The sequence below is a fragment of the Heptranchias perlo genome, chromosome 25 (genome assembly GCF_035084215.1).
Source record: "Heptranchias perlo isolate sHepPer1 chromosome 25, sHepPer1.hap1, whole genome shotgun sequence".
NCBI lineage: Eukaryota > Metazoa > Chordata > Chondrichthyes > Hexanchiformes > Hexanchidae > Heptranchias > Heptranchias perlo.
Window position 1 is genome coordinate 48,111,798 of NC_090349.1, and position 15,259 is coordinate 48,127,056.

At 48.5% G+C, this 15,259-nt stretch overlaps 1 protein-coding gene across 2 annotated transcripts in view; it reads right to left on the bottom strand.

Moving 5' to 3' along the window:
• scarb1 (scavenger receptor class B, member 1) overlaps window positions 1–15,259 on the bottom strand; it is a 177,698-nt gene that overhangs the window by 97,140 nt on the left and 65,299 nt on the right. For both annotated transcript variants that reach the window (XM_068006246.1, XM_068006245.1), the window contains exon 6: window positions 12,316–12,431. In XM_068006246.1, coding sequence (XP_067862347.1) covers window positions 12,316–12,431 — 116 coding nt within the window. The remainder of the gene's footprint in view (window positions 1–12,315; window positions 12,432–15,259) is intronic.

Below are 15,259 nucleotides of genomic sequence, written 5' to 3' on the forward strand. Positions count from 1 at the left end.
TAGAGAGAAATGGGGCAGAGAGAGAGAGAAATGGGGCAGAGAGAGAGAGAGAAATGGGCAGAGAGAGAGAGAGAGAGAGAAAGAAATGGGGGAGCGAGAGAAAGAAATGGGAGAGAGAGAGAGAGTGAAAGAAATGGGAGAGAGAGAGAGAGAGATAGAAATGGGGGAGAGAGAGAGAGAAAGAGAAAGAAATGGGGGAGAGAGAGAGAGAAAGAGAAAGAAATGGGGGAGAGAGAGAGAAAGAAATGGGGGAGAGTGAGAGAAAGAAATGGGGCACAGAGAGAGAGAGAGAAATGGGGCAGAGAGAGAGAGAGAGAAATGGGGCAGAGAGAGAGAGAGAGAAATGGGGCAGAGAGAGAGAGAGAGAAATGGGGCAGAGAGAGAGAGAGAGAAATGGGGCAGAGAGAGAGAGAGAGAGAAATGGGGCAGAGAGAGAGAGAGAGAGAAATGGGGCAGAGAGAGAGAGAGAGAGAAATGGGGCAGAGAGAGAGAGAGAGAGAAATGGGGCAGAGAGAGAGAGAGAGAAATGGGGCAGAGAGAGAGAGAGAGAAATGGGGCAGAGAGAGAGAGAGAGAAATGGGGCAGAGAGAGAGAGAGAGAAATGGGGCAGAGAGAGAGAGAGAGAAATGGGGCAGAGAGAGAGAGAGAGAAATGGGGCAGAGAGAGAGAGAGAGAAATGGGGCAGAGAGAGAGAGAGAGAAATGGGGCAGAGAGAGAGAGAGAGAAATGGGGCAGAGAGAGAGAGAGAGAGAGAAATGGGGCAGAGAGAGAGAGAGAGAGAGAAATGGGGCAGAGAGAGAGAGAGAGAGAGAGAGAGAGAGAAATGGGCAGAGAGAGAGAGAGAGAGAGAGAAATGGGGCAGAGAGAGAGAGAGAAATGGGGCAGAGAGAGAGAGAGAAATGGGGCAGAGAGAGAGAGAGAAATGGGGCAGAGAGAGAGAGAGAAATGGGGCAGAGAGAGAGAGAGAAATGGGGCAGAGAGAGAGAGAGAAATGGGGCAGAGAGAGAGAGAGAGAGAAATGGGGCAGAGAGAGAGAGAGAGAGAAATGGGGCAGAGAGAGAGAGAGAGAGAAATGGGGCAGAGAGAGAGAGAGAGAGAAATGGGGCAGAGAGAGAGAGAGAGAAATGGGGCAGAGAGAGAGAGAGAGAAATGGGGCAGAGAGAGAGAGAGAGAAATGGGGCAGAGAGAGAGAGAGAGAAATGGGGCAGAGAGAGAGAGAGAGAAATGGGGCAGAGAGAGAGAGAGAGAAATGGGGCAGAGAGAGAGAGAGAGAAATGGGGCAGAGAGAGAGAGAGAGAAATGGGGCAGAGAGAGAGAGAGAGAAATGGGGCAGAGAGAGAGAGAGAGAAATGGGGCAGAGAGAGAGAGAGAGAAATGGGGCAGAGAGAGAGAGAGAGAAATGGGGCAGAGAGAGAGAGAGAGAAATGGGGCAGAGAGAGAGAGAGAGAAATGGGGCAGAGAGAGAGAGAGAGAAATGGGGCAGAGGGAGAGAGAGAGAAATGGGGCAGAGAGAGAGAGAGAGAAATGGGGCAGAGAGAGAGAGAGAGAAATGGGGCAGAGAGAGAGAGAGAGAAATGGGGCAGAGAGAGAGAGAGAGAAATGGGGCAGAGGGAGAGAGAGAGAAATGGGGCAGAGAGAGAGAGAGAGAGAAATGGGGCAGAGAGAGAGAGAGAGAAATGGGGCAGAGAGAGAGAGAGAGAAATGGGGCAGAGAGAGAGAGAGAGAAATGGGGCAGAGAGAGAGAGAGAGAAATGGGGCAGAGAGAGAGAGAGAGAAATGGGGCAGAGAGAGAGAGAGAGAATGGCAGAGAGAGAGAGAGAAATGGGGCAGAGAGAGAGAGAGAGAAATGGGGCAGAGAGAGAGAGAGAGAAATGGGGCAGAGAGAGAGAGAGAGAAATGGGGCAGAGAGAGAGAGAAAGAAATGGGGCAAGAGAGAGAGAGAGAAAATGGGGCCGAAAGAGAGAGAGAGAGAAAGAAATGGGGGGGGAGAGAGAGAGAAATGGGGCAGAGAGAGAGAGAAATGGGGCAGAGAGAGAGAGAGAGAGAAATGGGGCAGAGAGAGAGTGAAATGGGCAGAGAGAGAGAGAAATGGGGCAGAGAGAGAGAGAAAATGGGGCAGAGAGAGAGAGAAATGGGGCAGAGAGAGAGAGAGAGAGAGAAATGGGGCAGAGAGGGAGAGAGAAATGGGGCAGAGAGAGAGAGAGAAATGGGGCAGAGAGAGAGAGAGAGAAATGGGGCAGAGAGAGAGAGAGAGAAATGGGGCAGAGAGAGAGAGAGAGAAATGGGGCAGAGAGAGAGAAAGAAATGGGGCAGAGAGAGAGAGAGAGAAAGAAATGGGGCAGAGAGAGAGAGAGAAAGAAATGGGGAGAGAGAGAGAGAAAGAAATGGGGGGGGGGAGAGAGAGAAAGAAATGGGGGAGAGAGAGAGAGAGAAAGAAATGGGGGAGAGAGAGAGAAAGAAATGGGGAGAGAGAGAGAGAGAAAGAAATGGGGGGGGAGAGAGAGAGAAAGAAATGGGGGGGGGGGAGAGAGAGAGAGAGAGAGAGAGAGAGAGAGAGAGAAAGAAATGGGGGAGAGAGAGAGAGAGAGAAATGGGGCAGAGAGAGAGAGAGAGAAATGGGGCAGAGAGAGAGAGAGAGAAATGGGGCAGAGAGAGAGAGAGAAATGGGGCAGAGAGAGAGAGAGAGAAATGGGGCAGAGAGAGAGAGAGAGAAATGGGGCAGAGAGAGAGAGAGAAATGGGGCAGAGAGAGATAGAGAAATGGGGCAGAGAGAGAGAAATGGGGCAGAGAGAGAGAGAGAAATGGGGCAGAGAGAGAGAGAAATGGGGCAGAGAGAGAGAGAAATGGGGCAGAGAGAGAGAGAAATGGGGCAGAGAGAGAGAGAAATGGGCAGAGAGAGAGAGAAATGGGGCAGAGAGAGAGAGAGAGAAATGGGGCAGAGAGAGAGAGAGAGAGAGAGAAATGGGGCAGAGAGAGAGAGAGAAATGGGGCAGAGAGAGAGAGAGAAATGGGGCAGAGAGAGAGAGAGAGAAATGGGGCAGAGAGAGAGAGAGAGAGAGAGAGAGAGAGAGAAATGGGGGAGAGAGAGAGAAAGAGAAAGAAATGGGGGAGAGAGAGAGAGAGAAAGAAATGGGGGAGAGAGAGAGAGAGAGAAAGAAATGGGGGAGAGAGAGAGAGAGAAAGAAATGGGGGAGAGAGAGAGAGAGAGAAAGAAATGGGGGAGAGAGAGAGAGAGCGAAAGAAATAGGGCAGAGAGAGACGAGAGAAATGGGGCAGAGAGAGAGAGAGAAATGGGGCAGAGAGAGCGAGAAATGGGCAGAGAGAGAGAGAGAGAAATGGGGCAGAGAGAGAGAGAGAGAAATGGGGCAGAGAGAGAGAGAGAGAAATGGGCAGAGAGAGAGAGAGAGAAATGGGGCAGAGAGAGAGAGAGAGAAATGGGGCAGAGAGAGAGAGAGAGAAATGGGGCAGAGGGAGAGAGAGAGAAATGGGGCAGAGAGAGAGAGAGAGAGAAATGGGGCAGAGAGAGAGAGAGAGAAATGGGGCAGAGAGAGAGAGAGAGAAATGGGGCAGAGAGAGAGAGAGAGAAATGGGGCAGAGAGAGAGAGAGAGAAATGGGGCAGAGAGAGAGAGAGAGAAATGGGGCAGAGAGAGAGAGAGAGAAATGGGGCAGAGAGAGAGAGAAATGGGGCAGAGAGAGAGAAAGAAATGGGGCAGAGAGAGAGAGAGAAAGAAATGGGGCCGAAAGAGAGAGAGAGAGAAAGAAATGGGGGGGGAGAGAGAGAGAAATGGGGCAGAGAGAGAGAGAAATGGGGCAGAGAGAGAGAGAAATGGGGCAGAGAGAGAGAGAGAGAGAAATGGGGCAGAGAGAGAGTGAAATGGGGCAGAGAGAGAGAGAAATGGGGCAGAGAGAGAGAGAAATGGGGCAGAGAGAGAGAGAAATGGGGCAGAGAGAGAGAGAGAGAAATGGGGCAGAGAGAGAGAAAGAAATGGGGCAGAGAGAGAGAGAGAGAAAGAAATGGGGCAGAGAGAGAGAGAGAAAGAAATGGGGGAGAGAGAGAGAGAAAGAAATGGGGGGGGGGAGAGAGAGAAAGAAATGGGGGAGAGAGAGAGAGAGAAAGAAATGGGGGAGAGAGAGAGAGAAGAAATGGGGGGGGGGAGAGAGAGAAAGAAATGGGGGAGAGAGAGAGAGAGAAAGAAATGGGGGAGAGAGAGAGAAAGAAATGGGGGAGAGAGAGAGAGAGAAAGAAATGGGGGGGGAGAGAGAGAGAAAGAAATGGGGGGGGGGGAGAGAGAGAGAGAGAGAGAGAGTGAGAGAGAGAAAGAAATGGGGGAGAGAGAGAGAGAGAGAAATGGGGCAGAGAGAGAGAGAGAGAAATGGAGCAGAGAGAGAGAGAGAGAAATGGGGCAGAGAGAGAGAGAGAAATGGGGCAGAGAGAGAGAGAGAGAAATGGGGCAGAGAGAGAGAGAGAGAAATGGGGCAGAGAGAGAGAGAGAAATGGGGCAAAGAGAGATAGAGAAATGGGGCAGAGAGAGAGAAATGGGGCAGAGAGAGAGAGAGAAATGGGGCAGAGAGAGAGAGAAATGGGGCAGAGAGAGAGAGAAATGGGGCAGAGAGAGAGAGAAATGGGGCAGAGAGAGAGAGAGAGAAATGGGGCAGAGAGAGAGAGAGAGAGAAATGGGGCAGAGAGAGAGAGAGAGAAATGGGGCAGAGAGAGAGAGAGAAATGGGGCAGAGAGAGAGAGAGAAATGGGGCAGAGAGAGAGAGAGAGAAATGGGGCAGAGAGAGAGAGAGAGAGAGAGAGAGAGAGAAATGGGGGAGAGAGAGAGAAAGAGAAAGAAATGGGGAGAGAGAGAGAGAGAAAGAAATGGGGGAGAGAGAGAGAGAGAGAAAGAAATGGGGGAGAGAGAGAGAGAAAGAAATGGGGGAGAGAGAGAGAGAGAGAAAGAAATGGGGGAGAGAGAGAGAGAGCGAAAGAAATAGGGCAGAGAGAGAGAGAGAAATGGGGCAGAGAGAGAGCGAGAAATGGGCAGAGAGAGCGAGAAATGGGGCAGAGAGAGAGAGAGAAATGGGGCAGAGAGAGAGAGAGAAATGGGGCAGAGAGAGAGAGAGAGAAATGGGGCAGAGAGAGAGAGAGAAATGGGGCAGAGAGAGAGAGAGAAATGGGGCAGAGAGAGAAATGGGGCAGAGAGAGAGAGAGAGAAATGGGGCAGAGAGAGAGAGAGAAATGGGGCAGAGAGAGAGAGAAAGAAATGGGGGAGAGAGAGAGAGAGAGAAAGAAATGGGGGAGAGAGAGAGAGAGCGAAAGAAATAGGGCAGAGAGAGAGAGAGAAATGGGGCAGAGAGAGAGCGAGAAATGGGGCAGAGAGAGCGAGAAATGGGGCAGAGAGAGAGAGAGAAATGGGGCAGAGAGAGAGAGAGAAATGGGGCAGAGAGAGAGAGAGAGAAATGGGGCAGAGAGAGAGAGAGAAATGGGGCAGAGAGAGAGAGAGAAATGGGGCAGAGAGAGAAATGGGGCAGAGAGAGAGAGAGAGAAATGGGGCAGAGAGAGAGAGAGAAATGGGGCAGAGAGAGAGAGAGAAATGGGGCAGAGAGAGAGAGAGAAATGGGGCAGAGAGAGAGAGAGAAATGGGGCAGAGAGAGAGAGAGAAATGGGGCAGAGAGAGAGAGAGAAATGGGGCAGAGAGAGAGAGAGAAATGGGGCAGAGAGAGAGAGAGAAATGGGGCAGAGAGAGAGAGAGAAATGGGGCAGAGAGAGAGAGAGAAATGGGGCAGAGAGAGAGAGAGAAATGGGGCAGAGAGAGAGAGAAAATGGGGCAGAGAGAGAGAGAGAAATGGGGCAGAGAGAGAGAGAGAAATGGGGCAGAGAGAGAGAGAGAAATGGGGCAGAGAGAGAGAGAGAAATGGGGCAGAGAGAGAGAGAGAAATGGGGCAGAGAGAGAGAGAGAAATGGGGCAGAGAGAGAGAGAGAAATGGGGCAGAGAGAGAGAGAGAAATGGGGCAGAGAGAGAGAGAGAAATGGGGCAGAGAGAGAGAGAGAAATGGGGCAGAGAGAGAGAGAGAAATGGGGCAGAGAGAGAGAGAGAGAGAAATGGGGCAGAGAGAGAGAGAGAGAAATGGGGCAGAGAGAGAGAGAGAGAAATGGGGCAGAGAGAGAGAGAGAGAAATGGGGCAGAGAGAGAGAGAGAGAAATGGGGCAGAGAGAGAGAGAGAGAAATGGGGCAGAGAGAGAGAAAGAAATGGGGCAGAGAGAGAGAGAGAGAAAGAAATGGGGCAGAGAGAGAGAGAGAAATGGGGCAGAGAGAGAGAGAGAAATGGGGCAGAGAGAGAGAGAGAAATGGGGCAGAGAGAGAGAGAGAAATGGGGCAGAGAGAGAGAGAGAGAGAGAAAGAAATGGGGGAGAGAGAGAAAGAAATGGGAGAGAGAGAGAGAGTGAAAGAAATGGGAGAGAGAGAGAGAGAGTGAAAGAAATGGGAGAGAGAGAGAGAGAGAGAGAGAAATGGGGGAGAGAGAGAGAGAGAAAGAGAAAGAAATGGGGGAGAGAGAGAGAGAGAGAAAGAAATGGGGGAGAGAGAGAGAAAGAAATGGGGGAGAGAGAGAGAAAGAAATGGGGCAGAGAGAGAGAGAGAGAAATGGGGCAGAGAGAGAGAGAGAGAAATGGGGCAGAGAGAGAGAGAGAGAAATGGGGCAGAGAGAGAGAGAGAGAAATGGGGCAGAGAGAGAGAGAGAAATGGGGCAGAGAGAGAGAGAGAGAAATGGGGCAGAGAGAGAGAGAGAGAAATGGGGCAGAGAGAGAGAGAGAGAAATGGGGCAGAGAGAGAGAGAGAGAAATGGGGCAGAGAGAGAGAGAGAGAGAAATGGGGCAGAGAGAGAGAGAGAGAAATGGGGCAGAGAGAGAGAGAGAAATGGGGCAGAGAGAGAGAGAGAGAGAGAAAGAAATGGGGGAGCGAGAGAAAGAAATGGGAGAGAGAGAGAGAGAGAAAGAAATGGGAGAGAGAGAGAGAGAGTGAAAGAAATGGGAGAGAGAGAGAGAGAGATAGAAATGGGGGAGAGAGAGAGAGAGATAGAAATGGGGGAGAGAGAGAGAGAGAAAGAGAATGAAATGGGGGAGAGAGAGAGAGAAAGAGAAAGAAATGGGGGAGAGAGAGAGAAAGAAATGGGGGAGAGAGAGAGAAAGAAATGGGGCACAGAGAGAGAGAGAGAAATGGGGCAGAGAGAGAGAGAGAGAAATGGGGCAGAGAGAGAGAGAGAGAAATGGGGCAGAGAGAGAGAGAGAGAAATGGGGCAGAGAGAGAGAGAGAAATGGGGCAGAGAGAGAGAGAGAAATGGGGCAGAGAGAGAGAGAGAGAAATGGGGCAGAGAGAGAGAGAGAGAAATGGGGCAGAGAGAGAGAGAGAGAAATGGGGCAGAGAGAGAGAGAGAGAAATGGGGCAGAGAGAGAGAGAGAGAAATGGGGCAGAGAGAGAGAGAGAGAAATGGGGCAGAGAGAGAGAGAGAGAAATGGGGCAGAGAGAGAGAGAGAGAGAAATGGGGCAGAGAGAGAGAGAGAGAGAAATGGGGCAGAGAGAGAGAGAGAGAAATGGGGCAGAGAGAGAGAGAGAGAAATGGGGCAGAGAGAGAGAGAGAGAAATGGGGCAGAGAGAGAGAGAGAGAAATGGGGCAGAGAGAGAGAGAGAGAAATGGGGCAGAGAGAGAGAGAGAGAGAGAAATGGGGCAGAGAGAGAGAGAGAGAGAGAGAGAGAAATGGGGCAGAGAGAGAGAGAGAGAGAGAAATGGGGCAGAGAGAGAGAGAGAGAGAGAGAAATGGGGCAGAGAGAGAGAGAAATGGGGCAGAGAGAGAGAGAAATGGGGCAGAGAGAGAGAGAGAAATGGGGCAGAGAGAGAGAGAGAAATGGGGCAGAGAGAGAGAGAGAAATGGGGCAGAGAGAGAGAGAGAAATGGGGCAGAGAGAGAGAGAGAGAGAAATGGGGCAGAGAGAGAGAGAGAGAGAAATGGGGCAGAGAGAGAGAGAGAGAGAGAAATGGGGCAGAGAGAGAGAGAGAGAAATGGGGCAGAGAGAGAGAGAGAGAAATGGGGCAGAGAGAGAGAGAGAGAAATGGGGCAGAGAGAGAGAGAGAAATGGGGCAGAGAGAGAGAGAGAGAAATGGGGCAGAGAGAGAGAAATGGGGCAGAGAGAGAGAGAAATGGGGCAGAGAGAGAGAGAGAGAAATGGGGCAGAGGGAGAGAGAGAGAAATGGGGCAGAGAGAGAGAGAGAGAAATGGGGCAGAGAGAGAGAGAAATGGGGCAGAGAGAGAGAAAGAAATGGGGCAGAGAGAGAGAGAGAAAGAAATGGGGCAGAGAGAGAGAGAGAAAGAAATGGGGCCGAAAGAGAGAGAGAGAGAAAGAAATGGGGGGGGAGAGAGAGAGAAATGGGGCAGGAGAGAGAGAGAAATGGGGCAGAGAGAGAGAGAGAGAGAAATAGGGCAGAGAGAGAGAGAAATGGGGCAGAGAGAGAGAGAAATGGGGCAGAGAGAGAGAGAAATGGGGCAGAGAGAGAGAGAAATGGGGCAGAGAGAGAGAGAAATGGGGCAGAGAGAGAGAGAAATGGGGCAGAGAGAGAGAGAAATGGGGCAGAGAGAGAGAGAGAGAAATGGGGCAGAGAGGGAGAGAGAAATGGGGCAGAGAGAGAGAGAGAGAAATGGGGCAGAGAGAGAGAGAGAGAAATGGGGCAGAGAGAGAGAGAGAAATGGGGCAGAGAGAGAGAGAGAGAAATGGGGCAGAGAGAGAGAGAGAGAAAGAAATGGGGCAGAGAGAGAGAGAGAAAGAAATGGGGCAGAGAGAGAGAAAGAAATGGGGCCGAGAGAGAGAGAGAGAATGAAATGGGGCAGAGAGAGAGAAAGAAATGGGGCCGAGAGAGAGAGAGAGATGGGGCAGAGAGAGAGAGAGATGGGGCAGAGAGAGAGAGAGATGGGGCAGAGAGAGAGAGAGAGAGAGAGAGAGAGAGAGAGCGCAGGGAGAGAGCGAGCGCAGAGAGAGAGAGAGAGAGAGAGAAAGAAAGAAATGGGGGAAGAGAGAGAGAGAGAGAGAGAAAGAAATGGGGGAGAGAGAGAGAAAGAAAGAAATGGGGGAGAGAGAGAGAAAGAAAGAAATGGGGGAGAGAGAGAGAGAAAGAAATGGGGGAGAGAGAGAGAGAAAGAAATGGGGGAGAGAGAGAGAGAAAGAAATGGGGGAGAGAGAGAGAGAAAGAAATGGGGGAGAGAGAGAGAGAGAGAAAGAAATGTGGGAGAGAGAGAGAGAGAGAGAGAGAGAAAGAAATGGGGGAGAGGGAGAGAGAGAGAGAGAGAGAGAGAAAGAAATGGGGGAGAGGGAGAGAGAGAGAGAGAGAGAGAGAGAGAAAGAAATGGGGGAGAGAGAGAGAGAGAGAGAGAGAGAGAAAGAAATGGGGGAGAGAGAGAGAGAGAGAGAGAGAGAAAGAAATGGGGGAGAGAGAGAGAGAGAGAAAGAAATGTGGGAGAGAGAGAGAGAGAGAGAGAAAGAAATGGGGGAGAGGGAGAGAGAGAGAGAGAGAGAGAAAGAAATGGGGGAGAGGGAGAGAGAGAGAGAGAGAGAGAGAGAGAGAGAGAGAAAGAAATGGGGGAGAGGGAGAGAGGGAGAGAGAGAGAGAGAGAGAGAGAGAGAGAGAGAGAGAAAGAAATGGGGGAGAGAGAGAGAGAGAGAGAGAGAGAAAGAAATGGGGGAGAGAGAGAGAGAGAAAGAAATGGGGGAGAGAGAGAGAGAAAGAAATGGGGGCGAGAGAGAGAGAGAGAGAAAGAATTGGGGAAGAGAGAGAGAGAGAGAGAGAGAGAAAGAAAGAAATGGGGGAGAGAGAGAGAGAGAGAGAGAGAAAGAAAGAAATGGGGCAGAGAGAGAGAGAGAGAGAGAAAGAAAGAAAGAAAGAAATGGGAGAGAGAGAGAGAGAGAGAGAGAGAAAGAAATGGGAGAGAGAGAGAGAGAGAGAAAGAAATGGGAGAGAGAGAGAGAGAGAGAGAGAGAGAGAGAGAAAGAAATGGGGGGGAGAGAGAGAGAGAAAGAAATGGGGGAGAGAGAGAGAAAGAAATGGGAGAGAGGGAGAGAGTGAAAGAAATGGGAGAGAGAGAGTGAAAGAAATGGGAGAGAGAGAGAGAGAGTGAAAGAAATGGGAGAGAGAGAGAGTGAAAGAAATGGGAGAGAGAGAGAGAGTGAAAGAAATGGGAGAGAGAGAGAGAGTGAAAGAAATGGGAGAGAGAGAGAGAGAGAAAGAAATGGGGGGGGAGAGAGAGAGAAAGAAATGGGGGAAAGAGAGAAAGAAATGAGGGAGAGAGAGAGAGAGAGAGAAATGGGGGAGAGAGAGAGAGAGAGAGAGAAAGAAATGGGGGAGAGAAAGAGAGAGAGATAGAAAGAAATGGGGGAGAGAGAGAGAAAGAAATGGGGGGGGGAGAGAGAGAGAAAGAAATGGGGGGGGAGAGAGAGAGAGAGAGAGAGAGAGAGAAATGGGGGAGAGAGAGAGAGAGAGAAAGAAATGGGGGAGAGAGAGAGAGAGAGAGAAAGAAATGGGGGAGAGAGAGAGAGAGAGAGAGAGAGAAAGAAATGGGGGAGAGAGAGAGAGAAAGAAAGAAATCGGGGAGAGAGAGAGAGAGAAAGAAATGGGGGAGAGAGAGAGAGAGAAAGAAATGGGGGAGAGAGAGAGAGAGAAAGAAATGGGGGAGAGAGAGAGAGAGAGAGAGAGAGAGAAAGAAATGGGGGAGAGAGAGAGAGAAAGAAATGGGGAGAGAGAGAGAGAGAGAAAGAAAGAAATGGGGCAGAGAGAGAGAGAGAGAGAAAGAAATGGGGCAGAGAGAGAAAAAAAGCAGGAAGCAGGCATGTCCCTGTTCATTCACTGCTGCTGTTCACACTCAAGCTCCAGATTGATGAAACCCCTTCAAGTTCACATAGGATGTAGCAAATGGCAACACGGTAATAAATGATGCCCTGGATTTAGGAACATAAGGAGGCCATTCAGCTCCCCGAGCCTGTTCCCCCATTTAATCAGATCATGGCTGATCTGTATCTTCATTGCATCTACCCGCCTTGTTTCCATATCTCCTAATACCCTTGGCTAACAAAAATTGAATCAATCTCAGTTTTGAAATTTTCAAATGACCCCCAGCCCCAACAGCTTTTTGTGGGGGGGGGGGGCGGGGGGAGTGGGGAAAGAGAGTTCCAGATTTCCACTGCCCTTTGTGTGAAGTCGTACTTTCTGACATCACCCCTGAACGGCTTAGCTCCAATTTTAAGACTATGCCCCCCTTGTTCTGGATTCCCACCACCAGTGGAAATAGTTTCTCTATCGACCCTATTAAATCCTTTAATCATCTTAAACACCTAAATTAGGTCACCCCTCAATCTTCTATATTCAAGGGAATACAAGCCTAATCTGTGCAACCTAGTCTGTCCTCATAATTTAACCCTTTTAGCCCCGGTATAATTCTGGTGAATCTGCACTGCACTCCCTCCAAGGCTGATATATCCTTCCTGAGGTGCGGTGCCCAGAATTGAACGCAGTCTCCAGATGGGGTCTAACCGAGGTTCTGTACAACAATTTTGCCTCATCTTCCCTCTGGTTCTTTTGCCAATTATCTTAATTCTGTGTCCTCTGGTTACCGACCCTCCTGCCATGGGAACAGTTTCTCTTTATTCAAACCCCCTGGAGATGGACTAAAAAAATTTCTGTAGAATTGTTGCTCCTTCATTGCTGCTAAGTTGCAAAAGCGATTGTTGACCCTGTTGAAAGACAGTTACCCCCTTGACACAGCTGTGGGCAACAAATTGGCAGATGCTGCATGTGTTCTTGACACTAGTTGGGAAGGAGCTCAATACAATAATGAGAGGGCACTCGATGCTGTGCAGTGATGTGCGCCTAAAGGAGATCGCACCGCTCTGCCACAGCCTTCATGCTAAGCTTCAGCCTTCGGAAGCATAGCTCTTCAGGTATTCCCAGGAAAGTGTGTCTGGGAGAGTAGACTTGCCTTGCACGCCACTCGACATAATGGGCAGCAGTAAATTTAACCAACATACGTTGGTTAAACATATGTTTAGCACAATGGCATCCAAAAGCTACTTCCTCTGAATAGGATGCAACAATCAGGTGGGCAAAGTTGCTCTCTTTACTGCTCTGCAACTCTCTAAACACAGGCATTCCATCGACCTGAACAATATTTTCTACCACAGTCTTGTATTTGTTTGACTAAAGTTGCTTTCCTACATAGAGGCAAGCCTGATGCAAGATACTTATCCAAAACATTGTTTTGCGATTTAGATCAGTCAGTACATTGTCTCCTACCTACAGGTGTCTGGACTGTAAAAAGTTAATTTGTCTGATGGAGTCATGAATGGAGGCCACATTTCACCTGATGTTCCATTGATCATGTTGCACTGCTCAGACTGCCAGTAGTCTACCTGGATTTAGAGGGAAAGTGATCAAATCAAACAGAACCCAGTACAACACTTCTTGAATATTAGGCTGCATAACAGCAACAACTCTTCCCTACTCTCTACCTTGCCTCTATACCAATGAGCAGGATGGTTTAACTCAGTTCAGTAAATACTGGCAGATGGAATTTAAAGCAGAGAAGTGTGAAGTGATACATTTTGATAGGAAGAATAAGGAAAGGCAATATAAACTGAAGGGTACAATCTAAAAGGGGGTGCAGATACACAAATCTTTGAAGGTGGTAGGACAAGTTGATAAGGCTGTTAAAAAAGCATATGGGCTCCTGGGCTTTATTAATAGAGGCATAGAGTACAAAAGCAAGGAAGTTATGCTAAACCTTTATAAAACACTGGTTAGGTCTCAGCTGGAGTATTGTGTTCAATTTTGGGCACCGCACTTTAGGAAGAAAGTCAAGGCCTTAGAGAGGGTGTAAAAAAGATTTACTAGAATGGTACCAGGGAAGAGGGACTTCGGTTATGTGGAGAGACTGGAATCATAGAATGGTTACATCACGGAAGGAGGCCATTTGGCCCGTCGAGTTCAGGCCGGCTCTCTGCAAGAGCAATCCAGCTGGTCCCACTCGTCCGCCCCATCCCCGTAGTCCTGCAAATTTTTTCCTTTCAAGTACTTATCCAATTCCCTGTTGAAGGCCATGATTGAAACTGTCTCCACCACCCCCTCGGGCAGTGCATTCCAGATCTTAACCACTCATTGTGTAAAAACGTTTTTCCTCATGTCACCTGTGGTTCTTTGGCCAATCACCTTAAATCTATGTCCTCTGGTTCTTGACCCTTCCGCCAATGGGAACTGTTTCTATCTATTCTGTCTAGACCCTTCATGATTTTGAATACCTCCATCAAATCTCCTCTCAACATTCTCTGCTCTAAGGAGAACAACCCCAGCTTCTCCAGTCTATCCATGTAACTAAAGTCCTTCATCCCTGGAACCATTCTAGTAAATCTCTTCTGCATCCTTTCTAAGGCCTTCACATAGTTCCGAAAGTGCGGTGCCCAGAACTGGACACAATTAACCAGTTGTGGCCAAACCAGTGTTTTATTCAAGTTCGTCGTAACTTCCTTGCTTTTGTACTCTATGCCTCTATTTACAAAGCCCAGGATCCCGCATGCTTTTTTAACCGCTTTCTCAACCTGCCCTGCCACCTTCAAAGATTTTTGCACATATACCCCCAGATCTCTCCGTTCCTGCACCCCTTTTAGAATTGGAGAAGCTGGGGTTGTTCTCCTTAGAACAGAGAAGGTTAAGGGCAGATTTGATAGAGATGTTCAAAATCATGAACGGTTTTGATAGAGTAAATAAGGAGAAACTGTTTCCTGTGGCAGAAGGGTCGGTAACCAGAGGACACAGATTTAAGGTGCTTGGCAAAAGAGCTAGAGACTACATGAGGAAACATATTTTTATACAGCAAGTTGTAATGATCTGGAATGCACTGCCTGAAAGGGTGGTGGAAGCAGATTCAATAGTAAGTTTCGAAAAGGAATTGGTTAAGTACTGGAAGGGAAAAAATTTACACGGCTATGGGGAAAGACCAGGGGAAAGGGACTATTGGAAAGCTCTTTCAAAGAGCCGGCACAGGCACGATGGACTGAATGGCCTCCTCCTGTGCTGTACCTACTATGATACTATGAGACTGCTCATTGCTCAACCTAATGCGGAGAGCAATGTCTGGTCAGTGATCCCTCACTCCCCCAGATGTCCCATCTAAGACTGGAAAACTCAACCCAAAAGCAGCCCGAGTGTGATGGTCAATTAAGACAGGGCTTCCAAATTCAGCTCCACAAATTGATAGACCAGCATCGTCAATACCAGCCCACCAATATCGTTATTCTAAATTATTGAACAGTCATGTTTTATTTCATTAAATTGATGCAGGGCGAGAGAGGGAGGGAAAGAGGGCGAGAAAGAGGGAGGGCGGGAAAGAGGGCAAGAAAGAGGGAGGGAGGGAAAGAGGGCGAGAAAAAGAGGGAAAATGGGAAAGAGAACGAGGAAGAGAATGAAAAAGAGGGAGAGAGGGAGAGAGAAAGAAAGACAAAAAAAGAAAAAAAGGTTTAATTTATAGAGCGCCTTTCACGACCTTTGGACTTACCAAACGCTTTACAGCCAATGAAGTACTTTTGCAGTTTAGTCACTGTTGTAATGTAGGAAATGTCTCTGGGATACTAATGTGTTAAGTGTTTCTGAAATTTCTGCTATTATCCCAAATGCAGGTATATATCTCAGGATAGTCGCACATAATCAAGGTTGGCAAAAATGCAAATCTTGCAGATTAGGACAAGAAAAATCAAGTGGCAATTTTTCAATGAATTTTATACTCTAGTCAGGTGAGGAATGGAAACTCGTGACCCTCCATCAGTCTCAAATTCAAAGTAAAGATCCTTTACTGGGCTTTTACAAGAGCCTGATTTCTCTTTTGGCTATTTACTGCAAAAATGTAAAAAGTGTAGTAAATTTACAAATGTCTTATGAAAATAGCAAATAGTGGAAATTTTCAGCCAGTTTGTCAAAACCCTAACATGGAGTTTCACTTAATGGGTAAAGTATCCTGATGTGCTTCTGGGAGAGGATTTCAAATTTACAACAACAACTTGCATTTATAGAGCAGCTTTAATGTAACAAAACATCCCAAGGCATGTCGCAGGAGCGTAATCAAACAAAATTTGACACCAAACCACATAAGATAACATTAGGACAGGTGACCAAAAACTTGGTCAAAGAGGTAGGTTTTTAGGAGGGTCTTAAAAGGAGAGAGAGGCTGAGAGGTTTAGCAGCAGAGTTC